Raw genomic sequence first — 27,589 nt, 5'->3', positions numbered from 1 at the left:
AAGGGGTCTGAGGATCTCATCTCGGTACCTAATGGCAGTCAGGCTACCACTGGCGAGCACATGGAGGGCTGTGCGGCCCCCCAAAGAAATGCCACCCCACACCATGACTGACCCACCGCCAAACAGGTCATGCTGGAGGATGTTGCAGGCAGCAGAACGTTCTCCACGTCGTCTCCAGACTCTGTCATGTCTGTCACATGTGCTCAGTGTGAACCTGCTTTCATCTGTGAAGAGCACAGTGGCGAATTTGCCAATCTTGGTGTTCTCTGGCAAATGCCAAACGTCCTGCATGGTGTTGGGCTGTAAGCACAACACCCACCTGTGGACGTTGGGCCCTCATACCACCCTCATGGAGTCTGTTTCTGACCGTTTGAGCAGACACATGCACATTTGTGGCCTGCTGGAGGTCATTTTGCAGGGCTCTGGCAGTGCTCCTCCTGCTCCTCCTTGCACAAAGGCGGAGGTAGCGGTCCTGCTGCTGGGTTGTTGCCCTCCTACGGCCTCCTCCACGTCTCCTGATGTACTGGCCTGTCTCCTGGTAGCGCATCCATGCTCTGGACACTACGCTGACAGACACAGCAAACCTTCTTGCCACATCTCGCATTGATGTGCCATCCTGGATGAGCTGCACTACCTGAGCCACTTGTGTGGGTTGTAGACTCCGTCTCATGCTACCACTAGTGAAAGCACTGCCAGCATTCAAAAGTGACCAAAACATCAGCCAGGAAGCATAGGAACTGAGAAGTGGTCTGTGGTCCCCACCTGCAGAACCATTCCTTTATTGGGGGTGTCTTGCTAAATGCCTATAATTTCCACCTGTTGTCTATTCCATTTGCATAACAGCATGTGAAATGTATTGTCAATCGGTGTTGCTTCCTAAGTGGACAGTTTGATTTCACAGCAGTGTGATTGACTTGGAGTTCCATTGTGTTGTTTAAGTGTTCCCTTTATTTTTTTGAGCAGTGTATTTTCTCCTCCCCTCTTTCTTCTCCTCCCCTCTCCTCTCCTCCCTTCTCCTCTCCTCCCCTCCCTTCTCCCCTCCTCTCTCCCCCTCTCCATCTCCTCCCCTCCATCTCCATCTTCTCCTCCCCTCTCCATCTTCTCCTCCCCTCTCCATCTTCTCCTCCCCTCTCCATCTTCTCCTCCCTCCATCTCCATCTTCTTCCCCCTCCATCTTCTTCCCAGGAGAGTGATTATGCTGCTGGTCATTATGCTAACTAAACACACAACTAATGACTTAAATATTAAGTGATTTATTCTAGATATATTACCATAGGGGCCCATGGAGGCCAATCTACAGCATCCCTAGACACACAAAAACCCACACACACCAAATTTCAGTCTAAACTCCTGCAATGGGAATACCAGCATAGATTTTTCCATCAAGCTAAATGATTAATCCCAACCACCCATCCATCCTATTCTATCCCAGATCCATCTCTTCTCAGTCCAGATCCCAGTGGGTGTAAAGCCAGACAGGTCTCAGTCCAGATCCCAGTGGGTGTAAAGCCAGACAGGTCTCAGTCCAGATCCCAGTGGGTGTAAAGCCAGACAGATCTCAGTCCAGATCCCAGTGGGTGTAAAGCCAGACAGATCTCAGTCCAGATCCCAGTGGGTGTAAAGCCAGACAGATCTCAGTCCAGATCCCAGTGGGTGTAAAGCCAGACAGATCTCAGTCCAGATCCCAGTGGGTGTAAAGCCAGACAGATCTCAGTCCAGATCCCAGTGGGTGTAAAGCCAGACAGATCTCAGTCCAGATCCCAGTGGGTGTAAAGCCAGACAGATCTCAGTCCATGCTCTGGAGCCTGGTGTTGTCGCCAAGGAGTGTTCAGACTGTCGGGACCAGGTTTCAGCTGCTGCCAAACGCCGACATCCTTCCATCCATAGATGGTCTGCCTGTAAAAGCACCACATGAACTGGACACAGCTAGACAAACTAATATTTTTGAGAAGCTCAGGGAGTTTTTGCGACGAAGAGGCTATGACCTGCATCAAAGTCAAGGGCGGGACAGAAACAGGCCCTCCGAATCTAGATTCCCTTGTTCATGCGTAGTTCGGACGGACCAGTCATCAGCACCATCTGTAGTGCCTCTATTCAAATGACTCTCTCCCAACACACTGCTAGAATCATTTGAATCCTACTGCTCAGCCACTTTACTGTATGGATATAACTACCTCATCTATCACTGATATCGTTAATGATATTGTTCTTGTACATACTGTATCTATTTTATTTATATTGGCACTATTTATTTCTGATATTACTACCATGCAAGTAACCATTCGGCTGCCCCGTTTACACCTTCTGTAGAGACCCATCCACTCAGCAAGACTTAGCAAAATATTGATAAATAAAATGAATTTTGGTATGTGTGGTCGTAACATGATTTTGTGACATACCACAACAATATCATGTGATCGTATCAAGTGATCCCCACATAAATATATGGCGCATGCATCTGTTTATGTACTGTACATGTGCACCTCCCACGGGTGTCGACTCTCGGGTGTCGACTCGGGTGTCGACTCGGGTGTCGACTCGGGTGTCGACTCGGGTGTCGACTCGGGTGTCGACTCGGGTGTCGACTCGGGTTGCATTGCCTTAACTTATGTATGGGATACTATGTGTATCTATATACTAACAGTATATAAAGTATGCTAATATACTGGTGTGAAGGCATTTCAGTGGTGTAAGTGGTCAGTGTTGTAAAGAACTTTTAAAAAGTACACAAATATATATATTTTTTTGGGGGGGGGTTGGTATCTGTACTTTACTACTTATATTTTTGGCTACTTTTACTACAATATGAAAGAAAATAATGTACTTTATATTCCATACATTTTCCCTGACATCCAAAAGTACTAGTTACATTTTGACAGGATAGTTGTCCAATTCACACACTTATCAAGAGAACATCCCTGGTCATCCCTACTGCCTCTGATCTGGCAGATTCACTAAAGACAAAGGCTTCATTTGTAAATGATATGCTGGATTGTGCCCCTGGATATCCGTCAATAAAAAAAAAAATTACTTGTGCAGTCTGGTTAATTATAAGGAATTTGAAATGATTTATACTTTTACTCAAGTATGACAATTTGGTACTTTTTCCCATCATTTGATGTGGCTGGTGGTTATAGCATTTCGTTCACATGACCCATCAATTTAGACAAGTGTGTCTGGGTAAATTACTATCACTTTAAGTCTTTACTACACTACTCACTGTTAACTACATGACCTCACATGTGAATTCCGAAAAGAGATGGGCGGGGCTGGTTTAAGAGGGTGTGAACGATGCTGAATGGGTGTACACAAAGAAGAGCTCTCCACTAGGTACCAAAACATTCAAAGGCCCTTTTCTCAAAAGTGTGGTTACAAGTTGATCAACTTTCAAAAGCAGAATTACTTTCCCATTGTTCCTCAACTGCAGTGTGTGATATACCATGTTGTAGCTCTGAGTCTCTACTTTTATCTAATCTAAAAAAAAACACAATTTCAAATTTTGCTACATAAGACCAATTTGAGCCGGTCAGTCACATATAAATGTGTCTGACTACCCAGCTTGGCCAGGCTCGTCTGGCTCAGTCTCAGAGTAGCAGGGCTTGTCTAGGTTAATTTGGGTCGGCCACAAACGCTGCTGGAACAGATTACCAATGTTCCCCAGAGAGACAGCAGCCACACCACAGCCAAACACTACCAGACATAGGCTATAGCTTAACGGCAGGGACAGATATAGCCTAGACAAGAAGGAGAAGGAGGGATAGATGGACAGAGGTTGAAAGAAGGAAAAGGAGGGTGTGAGGCTGCCATGTTAGAGAGCACCAGGAGGACTAGCCAGAGCAGTGATACCAGTGATACCAGCCAGAGCAGTGATACCAGTGATACCAGTGATACCAGTGATACCAGCCAGAGCAGTGTGTGATTTTCCTCTTTCTCTCATCTTATTTCAAATGTTACCATGCACCTGCAACAAAAGATAGCTCAGATGTGCGAGGGCCTTTTTGAAAAATGTTTCCCAAAGGTCTCATTGTTATGCAAAGTACCAGTTCTACCAGGAATCTCCTTTTGGATCACCACTTCCCTGTACAGCCTATAGGCTACTGCCTGCCCTCCTCCTCAAGCGCAAACACATACATTAATCATTCAAGACTGTATAAATATGGATTCAAGCAAGGCGGAGAAGACAAGCTGCTTATTATTTCAAGTGACCATTAAAATGGAATCTGATTATCCACTGGCAACACCCCCACCCCCCCCCACCACACACACGGGGGGGGTTGCCCAAGCGTATTACAGAATCAGATTTAGAATACAGAACTGGTTTGTGTACTGTGTTAGAATGGAGGGCCTTTTAGAAGGGTGGTTGTAGAGCAAAACACGCTGTGACCCTTAACCCCAAGCAAGACAGCTATACTCAGGTCATGCTGTGTTTGTAGTGGAAGGTTATATGCTAGGGACGTAGCGATTCACTGGTAACGCATCGGTAACCGGTTCTAACGTTTAAGATGCATCGGTCCACGGGAGTCCAAACCGATTCAAGTGTTCCGAATCACCGGTTCACTAAAATGGTTGTACTCATAAATTGCTTTCTGTCTTGTCTCAAAAAATGTGACTCGTTTCTGTTCTAGGGAAACTAGGTGAAACTAGTCACTACTTCCCAGGAGAGGTATGTAAAACATGCATTTCTTATCAAAATGTATTTGTGTCAGAAATGCCTTCTGGAACATGTGCACTTTCAGGTGCATTAATAACAAAATTGTATACCATCTCTAAATATAAATAAAATTATATTAAAATTGCGAGCCTAGTTGGTTTAGCCATGGATAAAGACAGGAACCTTCCAGCTAATCATGATTGGCTGAGATAATGGGTGGGCTGGATATACAGAGAGATGAGTTCAGATTGGTCTGCCATGTAGCATGTTACTGTCTATAACATGAGCTGCTCAGTAGGTCAAATCAATTCAAATGTATTTATAAAGCCCTTCTTACATCAGCTGATATCTCAAAGTGCTGTACAGAAACCCAGCCTAAAACCCCAAACAATGCCGGTGTAGAAGCACGGTGGCTAGGAAAAACTCCCTAGAAAGGCCAGAACCTAGGAAGAAACCAGGCTATGAGGGGTGGCCAGTCCTCTTCTGGCTGTGCCGGGTGGTGTTTATAAAGAACATGGCCAAGATGTTCAAATGTTCATAGGTGAACAGCAGGGTCAAATAATAATAGGTTTAAGTCATGCTTTCTAGTGCAGATTTTTTAATATAAAGAACTGCAAAAGTGTTGAATGCTCTCCACTATCTGGAAGACCGAGTGTTTTGAAATCAGTGGAATGTCCGGTGGGAGTATGATCGCTAAGGAGATTCGGGCTTTCGATTGCAAATATGCGGAGGGAAGTCGAAAAGAGAACCTGTCTTCGGATTACATCTTGCAACTAAGGGCAACCATGGTATCCATGACAGAGAGGGAGAAGCGTTCATCCATGTATCCAGGTAAGAGAGTCTAGCTAGCTACATTTTTAGATATGAAACTTCAAATTTTGTAAGAAAGTAGTTTTCATTGTAAGTTAAAACGTAAGGTTAGCTCGCTAGCTAACGTTAAGTGTATGATCTGTGTAGTAATATTATTTGTATCTCAGAGTCATTTGCATTGCTAGTTATAGCCTAATGTTAGCTAGCTAGCTAACATTGAACCTAGTTGGTTTGCGTTATCTACCTTCAGATTCATGCAGGGTGGTAACGTTATGATTCGGGATTATGGTCCATTGTTTAGCTAGCTAAGTCTAAACAAAAAGACTCCACGATGCAACTAAACATTTCACTGTACCGTTTACAACTTCTGTATCCTGTGCATGTCACAAATAAACTTTGATTTTATTTGATATAGTGTGTTTACCAGAGATAATGTGAACAACAACAAGATCTGCACCAAAGTCAAATGAGGACTTTAAGCCGACGAGTCCAAGTTAAAATTCTCCAGCAGAAGCCCTGCTTTTATTTCGACACGCGACCGTAAGCTATTTTCTGTAACATGAAATAATGATCTTGTTTAGCTAAAGTTAAGACTTTGTCTGCTCTATGATATGGTCATTATTTGAAATGGCTAGCCAGCTAACTTAACATTAGCTAGCTAGCTAACAAGCTAGAAATGAACTAAAACATTGTTTAGAAAGTTGATTTTAGTTGCCTGGCTAGCTAGATTGACATTTACTAAATACATTTTTTAAATGGATGGGTTTATTGGTGTTAAAAAAAACACACACCTGTTATGCTATTTTGGACCACCAGGCTGCTGATGTCATGCAGCCTGTCGTTTTTGTGTTTATACCTTTTCAAAACGTCAAGTTCGACGTCGGACGATAATAGAATGTTCACGATGTCACTGCGACAACTATCTACAGACGTAGTATAAACCAGTCTATAGTCTTGAAATGTGTGGCTGTTTAGTATGGCTACTGTAACCATACTCCCTCTGTTTAGCACATGGCCTCATGTGAATCCTTAAAGAGATGGGCGGGGCTAAGACTTACGCTGGTGTTAAGGATTCTGAATGGGTGTAGATAAATAAGAACTCACCAGTAGGTGTACCAAATCATTCGACGGGCCATTTTCTCAAAAATGAGGTTACAAGTTTATCAACGTTCAAAGCAGAATTACTTTCTCATTGCTTCTCAACTGTAGTGTGTGATATACCATTTTCTAGCCTTGAATCCCTACTTTTATCCAATGTAAAAAAAAAAAAAATGTTTTTAAATGTTGCTACATGAGACCGAATGGAGTCGGTCGGTCACAAATAATTGCCGCGTTCTCTCCTTCAGCCTATCCAACTTCTATGCATGTAACTGTGGATAACATTAATCTAAAAGTCAGATATATGTGGTCACTGTGCGGGAGACAGCTGCTGGCACCAACAAGAGGTAGTAGGCCTACCCATAAACTTTTGTTATTGACCAAATACTTATTTTCCACCATAATTTGCAAATAAATTAATTTAAAATCCTACAATGTGATTTCCTGGATTTTTTTCCCTCATTTTGTCTGTCATAGTTGAAGTGTACCTATGATGAAAATTACAGGCCTCTCATCTTTTTAAGTGGGAGAACTTGCACAATTGGTGGCTGACTAAATACATTTTTGCCCCACTGTAGAGAGTGACAGTGCTGTGCTGGCTAGCCTGTCTAGGAGGCTGTAGTTCCTCTGTGATATAGAGAAGCTGTGGTTTGTTGGGTCTGTTTATAAACAGAGATCCAAATCTGACAGCAAAGGAGCAGCCGTCAGAGCTCACCTCACACAACCCGACGAGTAAACACAGGACTGAACCCAGACATCAGATTTCAGGCTGTGTGAAGTAAATAAAACACAGGACCAAAGGAAAAATCAGTCAAATGAAATGCATTATGCCCTAATCTATGAATTTCACATGACTGGGAATACAGATATGCATCGGTTGGTCACAGATACCTTAAATAAAAGGTAGGGGCGTGGATCAGAAAACCAGTCAGTATCTGGTGTGACCACCATTTTTCTCATGCAGCACAACAGATCTCCATCACAGAGTTGATAAGGCTGTTGATTGTATCCTGTGGGATGTAGTTCTACTCTTCTTCAATGGCTGTGTGAAGTTGCTGGGTTATGGCGGGGAACTGGAACACGCGGCCGTACACGTCGATCCAGAGCATCCCAAACATGCTCAACGTGTGAGATGTCTGGTGAGAATGCAGGCCATGGAAGAACAGACATTTTGTGTACCGATCCTTGCGACATGAGGCTGTGCATTATCATGCTGAAACATGAGGTGATGGTGGCGGATAAATGGCACGACAATGGGACGCAGGATCACGTCACAGTATCTCGGTGCATTCAAATTGCCACCAATAAAATGCATTTGTGTTCATTGTCCGTAGCTTATGTCTGCCCATACCATAACCCCACCATGGGGCACTCTGTTCACACAACGTTAACAGCAGCAAACCACTCACCCACACAACGCCATATAAGCGGTCTACCATCTGCCCGGTACAGTTGAAACCGGGATTCGTCCGTAAAGAGCAGACTTCAGCGTGTCAGTGGACATCAACGGTGAGCATTTACCCACTGAAGTCGGTTACGACGCCAAACTACAGTCAGGTCAAGACCCTGGTGAAGACGATGAACACGCAGAGGAGTTTCACCAAGATGGTTTCTGACAGTTTTTGCAGAAGTCCTTTGGTGGTGTAAACCCCCAGTTTCATCAGCTGTCCGGGTGGCTGATCTCAGACAATCCCGCAGGTGAAGAAGCCTGATGTGGAGGTCCTGGGCTGGCGCGGTTACATGTGGTCTGCGGTTGTGAGGCCGGTTGGAAGTACTGCCAAATTCTCTAAAACAATGTTGGAGGTAGACAAATTGAATATTAAATTATCTGGCAAAAGCTCTGGTGGACATTCCTGCAGCCAGCATGCAAATTGCATGCTCCCTGAAAACTTGAGACATCTGTGGCATTGTGTTGTCTGACAAAACAGCACATTATAGAGTGGCCTTTTATTGTCCACAGCACAAGTTGCACCTGTGTAATGATCATGCTGTTTAATCAACATCTTGATATACCACACCTGTCAGGTGGATGGATTATCTTGGTGAAGGAGAAATGTTCACTAACAGGGATGTAAACAAATTTGTGCAAAACATGAGAGAAATAAGCTTTTCTTTCCATATTGAACAGTTCTAGAAGAGACTGTAGTTCAGTAAAAGAACCCTTTGCAAGGGGTAATTGACACGGAGGGTGACGTTAGCCATGTTTCCGTTAACTTGTCCAGTAATTTTTTTTGTCGACATTTAGAAAGTTTGCCTGTTACGGTGCGTTTCCATTCACCTATCCTGGGTGTCAATAAAAACCACTGATGTGATGACATCACACCAAAAAAAAAACAGAACAAAAACTAGTGGTTGAAGTGTTTCCATTACACATTTAGACAAATTACGAAATTAGCGACAGCCCGTATATGCCCTCCCACCTACCTGTTTAATGTTTCAGGCAGCCCGTATGTCCTCCCACCTACCTGTTTAATGTTTCAGGCAGCCCGTATGTCCTCCCACCTACCTGTTTAATGTTGTTTCAGGCAGCCCGTATGTCCTCCCACCTACCTGTTTAATGTTTCAGGCAGCCCGTATGTCCTCCCACCTATCCGTTTAATGTTTCAGGGAGCCCGTGCCCTCCCACCTCTCTGTTTAATGTTTCAGGCAGCCCGTATGTCCTCCCACCTACCTGTTTAATGTTTCAGGGAGCCCGTATGTCCTCCTACCTCCTCCCACCTATCTGTTTAATGTTTCAGGCAGCCCGTATGTCCTCCCACCTATCCGTTTAATGTTTCAGGCAGCCCATATGTCCTCCCACCTATCCGTTTAATGTTTCAGGGAGCCCGTATGTCCTCCCACCTACCTGTTTAATGTTTCAGGCAGCCCGTATGTCCTCCCACCTACCTGTTTAATGTTTCAGGCAGCCCGTATGTCCTCCCACCTACCTGTTTAATGTTTCAGGGAGCCCATATGTCCTCCTACCTCCTCCCACCTATCTGTTTAATGTTTCAGGCAGCCCGTAGTCCTCCCACCTACCTGTTTAATGTTTCAGGCCTTCCACCTACCTGTTTAATGTTTCCCCATATGTCCTCCTACCTCCTCCCACCTATCCGTTTAATGTTTCAGGCAGCCCATATGTCCTCCCACCTACCTGTTTAATGTTTCAGGGAGCCCGTATGTCCTCCCACCTCTCTGTTTAATGTTTCAGGCAGCCCATATGTCCTCCCACCTACCTGTTTAATGTTTCAGGGAGCCCGTATGTCCTCCTACCTCCTCCCACCTATCTGTTTAATGTTTCAGGCAGCCCGTATGTCCTCCCACCTACCTGTTTAATGTTTCAGGCAGCCCGTATGTCCTCCCACGTATTCGGCAATTATAATTTATTCGAAAAACACTTTCTATCATTCGTAGCAATAAAGAAAGTTATTCAATGGATACAAACTTTGACGATCTTTTACGAAATGTCTCATACCTGTCATTTCCATTACACATTGAATAAACCTGGGTCAATGGAAACCTGCCTACTGACAGTGAGGGTTCGATGGGTTGGCCTCTTGCCTGGACTTCCTTGCAAGACTTTGAGAATTAAGTGGTTGGGGAGCAGAGGTAAAATACTTCATTTCACTGTGCTCATGTTTGAGACCAGAGATAGTTTAAATGAGTGCAATTCATTATTTCAGGTAACAAGCAATGAGTTTAATTTCTGAGACCTGTCTAAACCATTTCTGTGCTATTAGTTTGTTGGTACAGATACATGGAAAATATGAATCCTCTTAGCTGAGACTAGCTCACAGGACAATACATGATATGGGCCAATAGCAGGAAGTGAGTAGGATGGTTTTAGTATGGTGGAAGTGTAACAAACTGTTGTGGGTCATAGGGGGTGAGGGGAGGCTGGAGAGGGGCGTAGAGGGAAACAGACAGGGGTAATTCATCCTCCCAAGGGCCAGATTCTTCATCCCTGCTTTTACCGAGCGGAACGGCTAGGATATTGAGATGGGATCAGAGGGTAGTGGGATGTTTCAGCAAAGATAAAGACCACATTACAAAACACAGACGCTTCCTCTCTCTACCAGGAAAACAGAGAGAGAACAGAGAACGAGAGAAGAGAAAGAGAGCACAGAGAGAGATAAAGAACTATTGAGCCTCTCATCTCTGAATTAATTCCTCCATCCTGCCGAAAAGCCATTCTGTGTCACAGAGGAGATTAGGGACAAGAACAGAGATATGGGGCAAAAAAATGGAAACTGGGAGCAGGGAGAGGGCGCTACGGGGATTAGTCATCTCCAGATGAGGAGCAGGGAGAGGGCGCTACCGGGATTAGTCATCTCCAGATGAGGAGCAGGGAGAGGGCGCTACCGGGATTAGTCATCTCCAGATGAGGAGCAGGGAGAGGGCGCTACGGGGATTAGTCATCTCCAGATGAGGAGCAGGGAGAGGGCGCTACGGGGATTAGTCATCTCCAGATGAGGAGCAGGGAGGGCGCTATGGGGATTAGTCATCTCCAGATGAGGAGCAGAGGAGTCATCTCCAGATGAGGCGCTATGGGGATTAGTCATCTCCAGATGAGGAGCAGAGAGAGGGCGCTATGGGGATTAGTCATCTCCAGATGAGGAGGAGGAGCTACGGGGATTAGTCATCTCCAGTTGAGGAGCAGGGAGAGGGCGCTATGGGGATTAGTCATCTCCAGATGAGCAGCAGGGAGAGGGCGCTATGGGGATTAGTCATCTCCAGATGAGGAGCAGGGAGAGGGCGATATGGGGATTAGTCATCTCCAGATGAGGAGCAGGGAGAGGGCGCTATGGGGATTAGTCATCTCTAAATGAGCAGCAGGGAGAGGGCGCTACCGGGATTAGTCATCTCCAGATGAGGAGCAGGGCACACTGGGATCAAGTTGACCCTAAAGTGTAAATCTGGAGCCTCTGTAGTTCTGACAGTCTATTAATGCTCTATCCCCAATTATAACGTTCATCGCTGGGATGGATTAGAGCAAAACACAAGCCCACCTCAGACGAGAGAATAACAAGCTAAACACAGGCTACACCGTGGAGGTGGAGTCAAGTCACACAAAGATCAAATAGACTAAGTTTATTTACAGACGATGGGATATGGGTATTCTCATAAAGGGACCACGTGACTGTCTCACCCTTCTCAGTGGGACTAACCTTACAATTACACACTGAATGCAACGCGATGGTTGAGTTCCTGCCCCGACTACAGTGATGACACACGGCAGATCTTACAATGCCTGGATAGGTATTTAACATATCAGCCAGCGTCTAAAATGAACACCAGCAACCTGCCAAATGCGGGTAGATTTTGGCATTGACGGTTAAGAATGTCTAATTCTCCAGCCACGTCGGCGAGTGGTCACACTCTGGGCTCTACAGTACGAGCATTTCATAAAAAATAAGACCCAAGTCAAGTATGGGCACAAGTGCAAGTTGTGATTTATAGCCAAATAAATGATGCAGTAGCTGTTTTTTCTGCTGTTTTGTTTCATATCTGGTAACGCACAGAGAAATCTCAACTCTAACTTCAAAGCTATCCCACCTCACGCAGCAACACTGCCTGTCTAGGGGGCCGTGAGCGCGGAGTGAAGTGGTGAAAGATTTATTTTTAGAAGCAATTTGCACAGGCATAAAAGTTGGTCTAATTTACTCGAAAGACTACTAAAAAGTGAGACTTTGTTCTCGTGTTTCTTGGCTACATTGTTTTATTCACAAATGAAGTTGTTTTCCAATGCGAGTTTGCTTCCACTACTCGCAAAAAGAGAACTTTGCTGTCTACTAGTCAGATTCTTTACTAGTCGGTCGCCCTGTTACCAAGGTAACATTAAAGGGACAGCTGAACATTTCACTTTTATCTTTAAAAAAGAAAATTATTTCAGCTTTATTTAACCAGGTAAGCCAGTTGAGAACAAGTTCTCATTTACAACTGCAACCTGGCCAAGATAAAGTAAAGCAGTGTGACAAAAACAACAAGAGTTACACATGGGTATAAACAAACGTAGTCAATAACACAATAGAAGAGGCCTACTACGTGCAGTATGTGCAAATGTAGTTCTCTGAAGACAAAGTCACAGAATATAGCATTTAATTGAGCATTATACCACATTACTTCTTATTAGTAATACATTTCTTGTTTTAGATATTACTAAGCATGCCATTTTTTTGTTTTTTTTGTGTCATTAAGGCCAAAAATATATATTGGCTGTTTAAAACGGAGTGGCTGGTAATTATTATTTTGTGGATCTACCTGCCACAGTAGCTGGTATGCAAAAAAATGCATTTTAGGCCCTGATATCAGCTAATCACATCATAGGACATAGACAAGGCATGCAACCATTGGTTGATTCAATGCAAGCCAGCTCATCTAGTCGGGCAGGAACCAACACCCCCTGCTGTGTGACTCACATAATACTGCTCATCTCACTGTGACAGACCCAGAGACAGACAGGCCGACCCAGAGACAACAGCTAGTCTGCATGCGGACAATGAAACTGTTCACATTAATTCAGTCAGCATGGGATTGGTTTTAATTCAGTCAGCATGGGATTGGTTTTAATTCAGTTAGCATGGGATTGGTTTTAATTCAGTCAGCATGGGATTGGTTTTAATTCAGTCAGCATGGGATTGGTTTTAATTCAGTCAGCATGGGATTGGTTTTAATTCAGTCAGCATGGGATTGGTTTGAATTCAGTCAGCATTGGATTGGTTTGAATTCAGTCAGCATTGGATTGGTTTTAAATCAGTCAGCATTGGATTGGTTTTAAATCAGTTAGCATGGGATTGGTTTTAATCAGTTAGCATGGGATTGGTTTTAATTCAGTTAGCATTGGATTGGTTTTAAATCAGTTAGCATGGGATTGGTTTTAATTCAGTCAGCATGGGATTGGTTTTAAATCAGTCAGCATTGGATTGGTTTTAAATCAGTTAGCATGGGATTGGTTTTAATTCAGTCAGCATTAGATTCTGTTTTCTGTCGTCTGAGAAATATGCTGAAATGGTTACAAACATTTCTATTAATTTGAGTTGAAGATATATATATTTCTTGTGGGCATTCCTCCAGTCTGGAACTGAAATAGTTTAACACAGCCAGACAGTCGATGCTACTGTTTGTCTTATTTCTGAGTTTACACAGTGTTTTATTGACTGCTATTACCATTTCCATAGTGATACTGTCTGTTTTACTGCCGTTTCACAAAAGGATCTGAGAGAGTGAAAAACTAAAGAAAACACTAACTCTCACAGACACACATACAGGCCTACAGTAGGACTAAGTTCCAGAGAGAGACAACAGACACATACAGGTCTACAGTAGGACTAAGTTCCAGAGAGAGACAACAGACACATACAGGTCTACAGTAGGACTAAGTTCCAGAGAGAGACAACAGACACATACAGGTCTACAGTAGGACTAAGTTCCAGAGAGAGACAACAGACACACATACAGGCCTACAGTAGGACTAAGTTCCAGAGAGAGACAACAGACACACATACAGGTCTACAGTAGGACTAAGTTCCAGAGAGAGACAACAGACACATACAGGTCTACAGTAGGACTAAGTTCCAGAGAGAGACAACAGACACATACAAGTCTACAGTAGGACTAAGTTCCAGAGAGAGACAACAGACACACATACAGGTCTACAGTAGGACTAAGTTCCAGAGAGAGACAACAGACACACATACAGGTCTACAGTAGGACTAAGTTCCAGAGAGAGACAACAGACACATACAGGTCTACAGTAGGACTAAGTTCCAGAGAGAGACAACAGACACACATACAGGCCTACAGTAGGACTAAGTTCCAGAGAGAGACAACAGACACACATACAGGCCTACAGTAGGACTAAGTTCCAGAGAGAGACAACAGACACATACAGGTCTACAGTAGGACTAAGTTCCAGAGAGAGACAACAGACACATACAGGTCTACAGTAGGACTAAGTTCCAGAGAGAGACAACAGACACACATACAGGTCTACAGTAGGACTAAGTTCCAGAGAGAGACAACAGACACACAGGTCTACAGTAGGACTAAGTTCCAGAGAGAGACAACAGACACATACAGGTCTACAGTAGGACTAAGTTCCAGAGAGAGACAACAGACACACATACAGGTCTACAGTAGGACTAAGTTCCAGAGAGAGACAACAGACACATACAGGTCTACAGTAGGACTAGGTTCCACAGAGAGACAACAGACACACAGGTCTACAGTAGGACTAAGTTCCAGAGAGAGACAACAGACACATACAGGTCTACAGTAGGACTAAGTTCCAGAGAGAGACAACAGACACACATACAGGTCTACAGTAGGACTAAGTTCCAGAGAGAGACAACAGACACATACAGGTCTACAGTAGGACTAGGTTCCACAGAGAGACAGACAGACACAAAGACCTCTCAATTCACCTTTCAATCAGTTTGTGGATCCTCTGTCTCTCTCTCTCATACATAAAAACATAATTCTGACTGGCCTCCTCCCAGCATCTGGAGTGAATCAGTGAAGACCCTCTTAATAACAACACGAGGCTAAACTCAGGCTCAGCCCACTGGGCTGCCTGGCCCTCCATAATACATAGGCTTTCCCTGCTTCCCTTCTAAAGGGCATACAACCAATGCTAGGGAATGGAGACAATTCACAACACACACACACACACTACCACACACACACACACACACACACACACACACACACGCACACACACACAGCCTTGAACACACACACACACACAGGTGGACTGAAGCGAACCCATAAAAACACATTCAATGAGCAAGACCCTGGTATGAAAAGACTGGAGACGAGACTCTCCACATACAAGACATGTTCCTTGCTCAAGTGATAGAAATATTTTAAAAACACACACACACACAAAGCTGAATGTTAATCTGCACGTAGCATCTAGTCAGTCACTTATCCCTGATATTCTCAGTGGTGAAAACGTGTGTGTTCACAACTGTCTGCTAAACCAATCAAATGTAAAAAATAAAATACATATATATTTTTACAATAATTATTATTATGATTTACTACCACTATTACAGGATCTCACCACTCCACACTAGCCTGTTATTACAGGATCTCACCACTCCACACTAGCCTGTTATTACAGGATCTCACCACTCCACACTAGCCTGTTATTACAGGATCTCACCACTCCACACTAGCCTGTTATTACAGGATCTCACCACTCCACACTAGCCTGTTATTACAGGATCTCACCACTCCACACTAGCCTGTTATTACAGGATCTCACCACTCCACACTAGCCTGTTATTACAGGATCTCACCACTCCACACTAGCCTGTTATTACAGGATCTCACCACTCCACACTAGCCTGTTATTACAGGATCTCACCACACTAGCCTGTTATTACAGGATCTCACCACTCCACACTAGCCTGTTATTACAGGATCTCACCACTCCACACTAGCCTGTTATTACAGGATCTCACCACTCCACACTAGCCTGTTATTACAGGATCTCACCACTCCACACTAGCCTGTTATTACAGGATCTCACCACTCCACACTAGCCTGTTATTACAGGATCTCACCACTCCACACTAGCCTGTTATTACAGGATCTCACCACTCCACACTAGCCTGTTATTACAGGATCTCACCACTCCACACTAGCCTGTTATTACAGGATCTCACCACTCCACACTAGCCTGTTATTACAGGATCTCACCACTCCACACTAGCCTGTTATTACAGGATCTCACCACTCCACACTAGCCTGTTATTACAGGAGCTCACCAGTCCACACTAGCCTGTTATTACAGGATATCAAGTTCAAAGCCAAAATCAATGAGACTGGGTAGCAGGGCCCAGATAGCAGGGCCATCATCTGTTTGCTCTAAAAAATGTCAAACTAGCAACACACGGGGTCAATGGGTCAAACGACCTCGGAGCCCAGTTCAAGTGTAACAGCTGCAGAGTTCAAAAGGTCAAAGCACAGTCCGGGGCAAAAAGATTAGTAAAAAACAACCTTTGAAATTGAACGAGGTAGATTACCATTAGACAACCGGAGAGCAAAGCCAGTTCACAGCACACAAGATTAGGCCGAAGCAGACTAAATGTCCTTTTGTTTGGCTACATCTGTGTGCCATGCATTAAGTGAGTGCAACAGAGGTTTTAGGCCCCTTTAAACTGACTGCCTGTTGACTTTGCATGGACAGCATTATAAAAGTGATTAGTCCAAAACAGGAAGTTAATAGTGTCAGGGGAAGCGCTTCAAAAACGATGATTAATATCTCCCTCCCTAACAGGAATTTCAAGACGTTCTTCAAGCACAGCCATGACAGGGTCAGGTTTGGATGTTGTAAACTAACTGTCGAATGGACAAACGCATATCAGTATACAAGCTAGGTACACTACACACACACCAGGAGTCACGTTAATGCAGAATTCAGTATTTTACTGTGTTTTGTAAACGCTGATCTAAAAAAAACATCTTATTGTAATTTCTGCTTATTGTAATTTCTGCTTATTGTAATTTCTGCTTATTGTAATTTCTGCTTATTGTAATTTCTGCTTATTGTAATGTCTGCTTATTGTAATTTCTGCTCGGCGTCAGACATGTTGTGCTTCAGTCGCACTTCTCCACTCGGATGAGATTTCCCAAACATTCTATCAGCAGACGGCACTCTGACTGATGTCTAGCTACTTTTCTCCATCATTCTATCAGCAGACGGCACTCTGACTGATGTCTAGCTACTTTTCTCCGGTAAAAAAGCTAGACTAACTTAAAGCAAAACATTAGGACATGTAGCGGTCTACAAGTCCCATGATAAACATTTGAAATAGAATGGCCATGCATAGTTTTTTGCAACAAAAAAAAACCTTGCTATTTCATTATAAGCTATATAAAACACAGCTGAAATGGTTTAAAAACCAGAGCGCACGCACACACACACACACCTGTGTATACAGCCAGATGAATCATCATAATTGGAGCAGGTTTTTTGCTGAGGCCAGTGGTCTGTGTGTTATTTTTAGAGGCCTGGCAGCGGCAGCCCGTAACCCTCTCCGGGGGCTGGCCAGCCCGTAACCATCTCCGGGGGGCTGGCCAGCCCGTAAAAACCCTCTCCGAAATGGCCAGCCCGTAGATTACCATCTAGACAACCGGGGGCTGGCCAGCACACAAGATTAGGGGGGCTGGCCAGCCCGACTAACCCTGTCCTTTTGTTTGGCCCATCTGTGTGCCATGCCCGTTACCCTGCAACAGAGGTTTTAGGCCCCCTGAACACAGACTGGCCCCTTCATTAGGACAGGGCTTATAAAAGCTCATGGTCCTGCTGGAACACAGACTGGCCCCTTCATTAGGACAGGGCTTAATCATGGTCCTGCTGAACACAGACTGGCCCCTTTATTAGGACAGGGCTTAGCTCATGGTCCTGCTGAACACAGACTGGCCCCTTCATTAGGACAGGATGATACAGTACGAAGGGGGAGGAGATACAGTACGAAGGGGGGAAGGGGGAGCGTACAGTACGAAGGGGGAGCGATACAGTGGACAAACGGGGAGCGATACAGTACGAAGGGGGAGCGATACAGTACGAAGGGGAGTCACAGTTACGAGGGGGAGCGTATTTTACGAAGGGGGGGCTGATCTAAAAAAGCATCAGTACGAATTGCGATTTCTGCTTATTGTCATTTCTGCGATTGTCATTTCTGCGATATTGTCATTTCTGGGGGGATTTTTGTCATTTCGAAGGGGGAGCGATACAGTCGAAGGGGGTAATGTCTGATATTGTAATGTCTGCTGTGATGTGTTTAAATGCTAGTTATGGATCCAGTCTCAAGCCCTGATGGACACAAATCACAGTGGTGTGAACTATTAGCAGACGGCTGTATCTCAATTCAATCCCTGGATGTACAACCAAGCACCGAGATCACAATTCAATACCTGTAGTCAATAATGCCAGAGAGAAACCCAAGTCTTCTGGGGTCTTCTATAGATGCTGTCTGAGGACTAAACCTTTAGCCTAATTTAGATCTGTGGGTTAGCATAGGCTAAGGGTGGGGGGGTGCTCAGGGGTGATTTATGTCCCCTTCCATTGATAAGACATTTGAAATAGAATGGCCTGCCAGTCAGTTTTTGGGTCCAGGCAAAACCTTGCTAGCCAGTTATGGGTCCAGACATATAAAACAGCAGCCAGAAATGGGTTAGAAACCAGAGCCAGCCAGTTACTGGGTCCAGACCTGTGCCGTACAGCCAGTTACTGAATCATCATAATTGCCGAGCAGGTTTTTGCCAGCCAGTGGTACTGGGTCCAGGCATAGTGGCCGGGGCAGCCAGTTACTGGGTCCAGGTATAGTGTCGCTCAGCCAGCCCAGTTACTGGGTCCAGGCATAGTGCCGTCAGCCAGCCAGTTACTGGGTCCAGGCATAGTGCCGTCAGCCAGCCAGTTACTGGGTCCAGGCATAGTGCCATCAGCCAGCCAGTTACTGGGTCCAGGCATAGACAGCCAGTCAGTTACTGGGTCCAGGCATGGTGCCGTCAGCCAGCCAGTTACTGGGTCCAGGCATAGTGGACAGCCAGCCAGTTACTGGGTCCAGACATAGTGCCATCAGCCAGCCAGCCAGTTACTGGGGGCAGGAGTGCCAGCCAGCCAGTTACTGGGTCCAGGCATAGTGCCGTCAGCCAGTTACTGGGTCCAGGCATAGTGCCGAGCCAGTTACTGGGGGGCATAGTGCCGTCAGCCAGCCAGTTACTGGGTCCAGGCATAGTGCCGTCAGCCAGCCAGTTACTGGGGACATAGTGCCGTCAGCCAGCCAGTTACTGGGTCCAGGCATAGTGGTCAGCCAGCAGTTACTGGGTCCAGGCATAGTGCCGTCAGCCAGTTACTGGGTCCAGGCATAGTGCCGTCAGCCAGCCAGTTACTGGGGGAGGCATAGTGCCGTCAGCCAGCCAGTTACTGGGTCCAGGCATAGGGGAGCCAGCCAGTTACTGGGGGGAGGCATAGTGCCGAAGCCAGCCAGTTACTGGGTCCAGGCATAGGGGGAGCCAGCCAGTTACTGGGTCCAGGCATAGTGGTCAGCCAGCCAGTTACTGGGTCCAGGCATAGTGCCGTCAGCCAGCCAGTTACTGGGTCCAGGCATAGTGGGAGCGTCAGCCAGCCAGTTACTGGGTCCAGGCATACAGCCGAAGCCAGCCAGTTACTGGGTCCAGGCATAGGGGGAGCCAGCCAGTTACTGGGTCCAGGCATAGTGCCGTCAGCCAGCCAGTTACTGGGTCCAGACATAGTGCCATCAGCCAGCCAGTTACTGGGTCCAGACATAGGGGCCAGCCAGTTACTGGGTCCAGACATAGGGAGCCAGCCAGTTACTGGGGGGAGACATAGTGCCGAAGGGGGAGCCAGTTACTGGGTCCAGACATAGTGCCGCGAGCCAGTTACTGGGTCCAGGCATAGTGCCGTCAGCCAGCCAGTTACTGGGAGCAGGCATAGTGCCGAAGGGGGAGCCAGTTACTGGGTCCAGGCATAGGCCGGAGCCAGTTACTGGGTCCAGGCATAGGGCCGAGCCAGCCAGTTACTGGGGGCATAGTGCCGTCAGCCAGCCAGTTACTGGGGGGAGGCATAGTGCCGAGCCAGCCAGTTACTGGGTCCAGGCATAGTGCCGTCAGCCAGCCAGTTACTGGGGAGGCATAGTGTACGAAGCCAGCCAGTTACTGGGTCCAGGCATAGGGGTCAGCCAGCCAGTTACTGGGTCCAGGCATAGTGCCGTCAGCCAGCCAGTTACTGGGTCCAGGCATAGTGCCGTCAGCCAGCCAGTTACTGGGGGAGCCAGACATAGTGCCATCAGCCAGCCAGTTACTGGGTCCAGAAGTGCCGAGCCAGCCAGTTACTGGGTCCAGACATAGTGCCGTCAGCCAGCCAGTTACTGGGGAGACATAGTGCCGTCAGCCAGCCAGTTACTGGGTCCAGACAGGGGCCAGCCAGTCAGTTACTGGGTCCAGACATAGTGAAGGGTGCCAGTCAGATGGGTCAGAAATCACAGTGGTGTGAAGCCATTACTGGGACCAGGCATGTATCTCAAGCCAATTACCTGGATGTACAGGCATAGTGCCGTCATCCAGCCAATACTGGGTCAGGCATAATGCCGAGAGCCAGCCAGTTACTGGGTCCAGGCATAGTGCTGTCAGCCAGCCAGTTACTGGGTCCAGATCATAGTGCCGTTAGCCAGCCAGTTACTGGGTGGGCATAGTGCCGTCAGCCAGCCAGTTACTGGGTCCAGGCATAGTGCCGTCAGCCAGCCAGTTACTGGGTCCAGGCAGCCTCAGCCAGCCAGTTACTGGGTCCAGGCATAGTGCCGTCAGCCAGCCAGTTACTGGGTCCAGGCATAGTGCCATCAGCCAGCCAGTTACTGGGTCCAGACATAGTGCCATCAGCCAGCCAGTTACTGGGTCCAGGCATAGTGCCGTCAGCCAGCCAGTTACTGGGTCCAGGCATAGTGCCGTCAGCCAGCCAGTTACTGGGTCCAGACATAGTGCCGTCAGCCAGCCAGTTACTGGGTCCAGACATAGTGCCGCCAGCCAGCCAGTTACTGGGTCCAGGCATAGTGCCAGCCAGCCAGCCAGTTACTGGGTCCAGGCATAGTGTTGTCAGTCAGCCAGTCAGTTACTGGGTCCAGACATAGTGCCGTCAGCCAGCCAGTCAGTTACTGGGTCCAGACATAGTGTTGTCAGTCAGCCAGCCAGTTACTGGGTCCAGACATAGTGCCGTCTGCCAGCCAGCCAGTTACTGGGTCCAGGCATAGTGTCAGTCAGCCAGCCAGTTACTGGGTCCAGACATAGTGCCGTCAGCCAGCCAGTTACTGGGTCCAGACATAGTGTTGTCAGTCAGCCAGTCAGTTACTGGGTCCAGACATAGTGTTGTCAGCCAGCCAGTCAGTTACTGGGTCCAGACATAGTGTTGTCAGTCAGCCAGTCAGTTACTGGGTCCAGGTATAGTGCCGTCTGCCAGCCAGCCAGTTACTGGGTCCAGGCATAGTGCTGTCGTCAGCCAGCCAGTTCCTGGGTCCAGGCATAGTGCCGTCAGCCAGCCAGTTACTGGGTCCAGGTATAGTGCCGTCAGCCAGCCAGTTACTGGGTCCAGGCATAGTGCCGTCAGCCAGCCAGTTACTGGGTCCAGGCATAGTGCCGTCAGCCAGTTACTGGGTCCAGGTATAGTGCCGTCAGCCAGCCAGTGAGTCAGTGGGTTAGTTAGGGGGTCTGGGCAGTGTGGGGTGATGCTCACACTAGAAACAAGACGAGGGGTATATATTTCAGCTTGAGTTTCTGCACTGAGGATAGCTCTATATTTAGCTGGATGATGAAGTCGGCATGGCAACACACAGCAAAGCCAACTAACTCCTAAACATATTCAGTTCTATATGGAACACAACAAAACACCCCCAAGATAACACAGGGCTGACGACAAATTGTTCAATCTTGTATGAGATGCGTGTACATAAAACACAGATCAAATTCAATAAACAGACAAACAAGGGAACAGATGTGAAGACAGACAGTAGCCGTGGCAGGATTGGTCACTGGGCAGAGCGTGATACTAACGGCATAGTCTCCTCTAAACTCGGTGTAGCAACAGAGAAGTAAATATATCCACATCAGCTCAGTCAGAGTCCAGACCTCCACCTCATAAATTAACACCGATACTCCTGCAGACAACACCAGACAAGCCGCTGAGAGATTTAAACCACTCATGTTGGATGTGGCCCCTAAATGATCTGCTTCCCGTCACCTAATCTAACTTTAGACGGATTGATCAGATCACCACAGTGAACATGGATGCATGGCCTTTCTACACCTACCTCTGTACACTAGGGATATACGATCAGCTACACCTATACTAATACTAAATTCCCTTCACTTGAAACTCATTCCCAGAAGGCTGGGATCGACCTGCACCTGAATCAGGTTTGAATTAACCCTACATATGAATTAAGCACATTTTATGAGTTGGACACTTTTAAATAGGTAGAAGGAAATGGTTGGATATATTTGAGGCATCTCAGGTAGGAATAAAAATCCATGTTGTCTGGCAGCACTGCGAAAACGCCAGGAAAAAGAGGAAACCTTATAAAGAAACTGAACCCAGCTGTAAATGACTAGGGACGGTAACATTTTCTCCATCTGTATTCATAGTCACTATGTCATCAATTATGATCCATTTTCCAGTGAGATCCCCGCTAACTGAGATCCCCGCTAACTGAGATCCCCGCTAACTATATCAGAAATAAATAGTGCCAATATAAATAAAATAGATACCGTATGTACAAGAACAATATCATTAACGATATCAGTGATAGATGAGGTAGTTATATCCATACAGTAAAGTGGCTGAGCAGTAGGATTCAAATGATTCTAGCAGTGTGTTGGGAGAGAGTCATTTGAATAGAGGCACTACAGATGGTGCTGATGACTGATCCCCGCTAACTGAGATCCCCGCTAACTGAGATCCCCGCTAACTGAGATCCCCGCTAACTGAGATCCCCGCTCCCCGCTAACCCCGCTGAGATCCCCGCCCCGCTAACTGAGATCCCCGCTAAATGAGATCCCCGCTAACTGAGATCCCCGCTAACCCCGCTTGAGATCCCCGCTAACTGAGATCCCCGCTAACTGAGATCCCCGATACTGAGATCCCCGCTAACTGAGATCCCCGATAACTGAGATCCCCGCTAACTGAGATCCCCGCTAAATGAGATCCCCGCTAAATGAGATCCCCGCTAAAAGCATTTTTGCAGCTGCAGTGCTGGTTGTCGTGTGGGTAGGGAAAGTAGGGAAAAAACACACATTTTATGGCTTATAACAGTGTTGAATAGAAAGTGTTGACAGTGCTGAGTAAAAAGTTAAACATGAGCTCACTTATAAAAACAGAAGCTCTTTGCTGTATTCGTTGAGTCCCTCTAGTCATGGTTTTTAAATCTCACCAGTATGAACCTTGCCGTGCGTTCCAGGCCTCTTTTCACGGTCTATGGCTCAAGGAAATGGTGATCTGAGCTATCTGATTGGCCAGCGGGCCCCGCCGGATAGGCAGAGTTCTACCTTCAGACGTTCTTAACGGACTTGCCTAGTTAAATAAAGGTTAAATAAATAAAAAGTGAAATGGTTCAAAATGGGAGCACTTTGCCTTCCCGGTGCTAGGGCTGCTGAATCAAAATGCACCTATCGCCAACAGCCTGAAACAAAAACAAAAAAAACGCAAGGCTTTATCGTTGTTTTTTTACAGTATTGTTTGGTGGTCGACTAGGAACACTTTGGAGATCGACCAGTCGATCGTGAACGACCGGCAGGTGATCACTGCTCTAGCCCTAACCTGGGGAGACAGAATAACAGCTAAAAGCACTTTGTCCAGTAGTGGTTTCTCATTGAGGGAATAAAACAGTTCAAATAGGCCTTTAAATGGCCATGAACAAGCAGTCTGGTATTTAAGTCCTAAACACATGCAACTGCTATGGATGTCTGTTCTGTTTTGATGCTGTTACAGGATTTTCATGACCACAAACTAAAAGACAACCAATGTAATGCAGCAGGATCCACCCCTGTAAGCATCCGGTTCTGGACAGAGAGGGAGGGAGCTGCCTAACGAGATTGGAAACAACTGACAAGCCTGAGTACAGACAGACCGAGATGATCAGAGATTCTCCTTGGAAGGCAGTCCTCTAGGAGCCGACAGCACAGTGGGGGGAGTAAATAAGACAGCATCAATAATAGACAGTGAATGTTCTGAGCTCACAGCCCTGGCTGGTTCCTATCCTCCAGACAGACCTGCTGGCCTCCGCTCCACACGCACACAGATTCACTGTCCTGACTAATCGGTTCTGATAGGCCTTTGCCATAATTACCCAGGGCCTCATCACAAACTTATGCGATGCATATTTCATGTCCAGGCTGTACAGTAGACTGCACTGGCAGTCAATTGAGGAAAAGCCAAATCCCAGACAGATTTACACACTCAACTTCAAAAAGGGAGAAAATACATTTTAAAAAGGTAGAGAGCGCACGCAAGTTACTGAAATATGTTCTGTGATCTCTAGATGAATCACAGGCAACAGTAGAAGGAATCAAATACATTTGGTTTTATGGAGATGAGCCTTGATTATAGAGCATCTCAGCCTGCATATGGCCAAGCACAAATGTAGACTAGAGCCCTATTGAAAGTGTATTTTTCTCACAATTGTTGTTTCCCCTACAAAAAAAAAAAAGTCTTTTTTTTTTTATATATATTTTTTTATATTATCTTCTTCCAACTTTGGCACATTCCCACCTATTTCATAACCTTCCTGACAACTAATGAAATGTTATTCCACAAATACAAACGTAACGTTCAATTGCTGGGAAGCGAGTCAAAATGTGTCACGTGTCTGGCATAGCGAGATAAAATTTCCAACACTGTTTTGTGTTCGTTTAATATATATATTTATATATATTTATTTATTTTAAACCAACACAAAAAAACAGTGTTGGAAATTAATTAATTAAAATATATATATATATATATATATATATATTTTAATTAATTAATTTCCAACACTGTTTTTTTGTGTAAATAAATTTAAAATAAATAAATAAATAAATAAATATATATATATATATATATAAACATGTTAAATGAGAAAAAGAGATTCATCCGGGTTTACCAAGCTGCTGTCTATGTGGAACTGTTACCACGTACACGACAACTTCTGGGAGTCGACGACACAAAAAAACACACACAAGTTAGCTTTAGCTCATGTTAGCAACTAGCTCATTCGCTTAGGTGAACTACCTCTCCCTAAAATTACAGCGAATGGTGTTCAAATCGATTGTGGGCTAGAAAGTTACCGTCCAAAATAACCTTGTATAAAGGTTTGGGTCTGATTTGACGAAATGGATAGCTAACTACTGTCATCACATCGCCAGCATCGACGTAGGATCACTTCATTTCCAACCTCCTCTCCTCCAAAAAATAAATAATCAGGAAACGCAAAAGCTCCTGACCAAGCTAACAAGCAGGTAGTTGGTACTGCATTGCAAACAACAACAAAAAGTTGACAAGGAGACATATGTGTATTTCTGACTGGATATTGTGGTCTGCTCAGCATCCTGAATGATGTATTTATGTAATAACGACGTTACCCCGCGGCATCGCCAGGGCGCCAGACGATCGATGGGAATTTAACAAAGACGATCAATTTCCGATCAGCTAGAAAGCCACTTTCATCAATGCGAAAAGAGGTCGGTCTCTCTCTCTCTCTCTCTCTCTTACAAGCGGGATCAAAATACCGACAGAAAAGCCAGTCGAGCACAAAACATATCGTCCACGTAGCGAAAGATTTGAAATGGTACGAAACAACTCAAAAGGAGAAAAGACTGACCTGCAGTTGTTGTAAATCAAAACGCTTCCAATATTGAAACATTGATCCCGCATTGGCCGCCATCTTGAGACATATTGAGACGGAATGAGAAGCTGATAGAGAGAGCGAGGGTTGGAGTTCAGGGGAAAGGAAGGGGGGAGGCGCGGAAAACACGGAACGGATCTCTCGAATAAGGCCCTTCTGATCGAACAGTGGCGCGGAATGGACTTTATTGAACGGGAACATACTGTATTCAATAGTGCCACGGAGTAGGGTTATTGAACGAGAGATGGCAAGTGTCTATAGGGTAAAATGTGGACTGGATTTCTACATTGTGAAATCAAGCTCTTTTGTTGGTTAATTAAGGGCGCTTCGTGGTCATTCTGACGTCTGCATTGGCCGCGCAGCATTTATGGTGATATGGCCTCTGCAGAAGTCAAAGCATTCATACTTCTTGTGCTTCGCGTAGCAAGTATAGATGTTGAGCAGAGCTGTGGTGAAGGAAGTTGTCAAGGAAGTGAGTTTGTGTTTATACAGAAACTCCCGCCCTCACCTACTGTCAACCAATCGTGTCAGAAATTTGCGTCACACGCCATCCACACGTCGTCTCCGAACACATTTTCGGATTAAAAAAACGTTTTTAAAAAATTTCAAGACCAAGCATAAATTGGGTATTAGGCTGTGCACTTCCAATGCTTATCAATAATATTAGCAGTGATGGAAAACAATACCCAATTGTCATTGTAAAAGTAAAGTTAATAGAAAATGTCTCAAGTAAAAGTGAAAGTCTGCCAGATCAGAGGCAGTAGGGATGACCAGGGATGTTATCTTGATAAGTGCGTAAATTGGACCATTTTCTGTCCTGCTAAGCATTCAAAATGTAACGAGTACTTTTGGGTGTCAGGGAAAATGTATGGAATAAATTATTTTATATTATTTTCTTTAGGAATGTAGTAAAGTAAAATTTGTCAAAAATAAATAAAAAAGTACAGATACCTCAAATAACTACTTTAAAGTATTTTTACTAAAGTAGTTTACATGGCTGAATATAGGTAATAGTAACACACACCACACACCAAATTAGGACACAATCGCAGTTGTAAAAATTCACAATGTAAGCATTGCATTGTTGACAACGTGTTCCATTGTTTTGTATTCTTTTGACTTTTTATCAACCAGCGACCTGATTGCATTTTTCCAATTGAGTTATTTGTATAGTGGCTACCAGACTGACCACCCTTTAGGCTGATGGGATTTTAATGGCCCCTTTGTGAGCCTGGCTTTTATGCTGTCAAATTAGATTTAATTTTGTGTTCTAATCATGAACATTTTATTCTTTCACAGCCAGTAAATTTCAAGCCCCGAATTCTAAAAATAGAACCATGGATTTGCAGCAGAGCCAATATAATGTTACCCCTTTAATTACATCTGGAGTTAACTTTTATTGATTCATTACTTTTCGTAATGAATTACCCCAGTTAAAACAATTATTTTTAGGGTAGTTCAGGGCTGGTATGTCATTTCATACTAGATTTCAAGCGCAACTGAAGGCAATAAACTACTTATAGTATCTGATTGAAAAACGGCCTATGTGGCATCGATATGAGTCAGAAACATTTATTCAAGTGTCAAAATTGACTACAAAGTGTAAATAGTTTCTTCCAAAAACAGAGTTTTTTTCTAAGTCAGTTCATCA

General features: G+C 45.2%; 1 protein-coding gene across 1 annotated transcript in view; it reads right to left on the bottom strand.

Moving 5' to 3' along the window:
- Positions 1-26,042, bottom strand: part of cux1b (cut-like homeobox 1b) — a 149,959-nt gene extending 123,917 nt beyond the window's left edge. Inside the window, exon 1 of the mRNA XM_042296471.1 lies at positions 25,915-26,042. Coding sequence (XP_042152405.1) covers positions 25,915-25,977 — 63 coding nt within the window. The 5' untranslated portion in view covers positions 25,978-26,042. The remainder of the gene's footprint in view (positions 1-25,914) is intronic.
- Positions 26,043-27,589: the final 1,547 nt, after the last annotated feature.

This window comes from Oncorhynchus tshawytscha, linkage group LG13 (genome assembly GCF_018296145.1).
Source record: "Oncorhynchus tshawytscha isolate Ot180627B linkage group LG13, Otsh_v2.0, whole genome shotgun sequence".
In the NCBI taxonomy this organism is placed as follows: Eukaryota; Metazoa; Chordata; class Actinopteri; order Salmoniformes; family Salmonidae; genus Oncorhynchus; species Oncorhynchus tshawytscha.
Note: the sequence above shows the minus strand (reverse complement) of the source record. Positions and strands in the feature narration are given on the sequence as shown.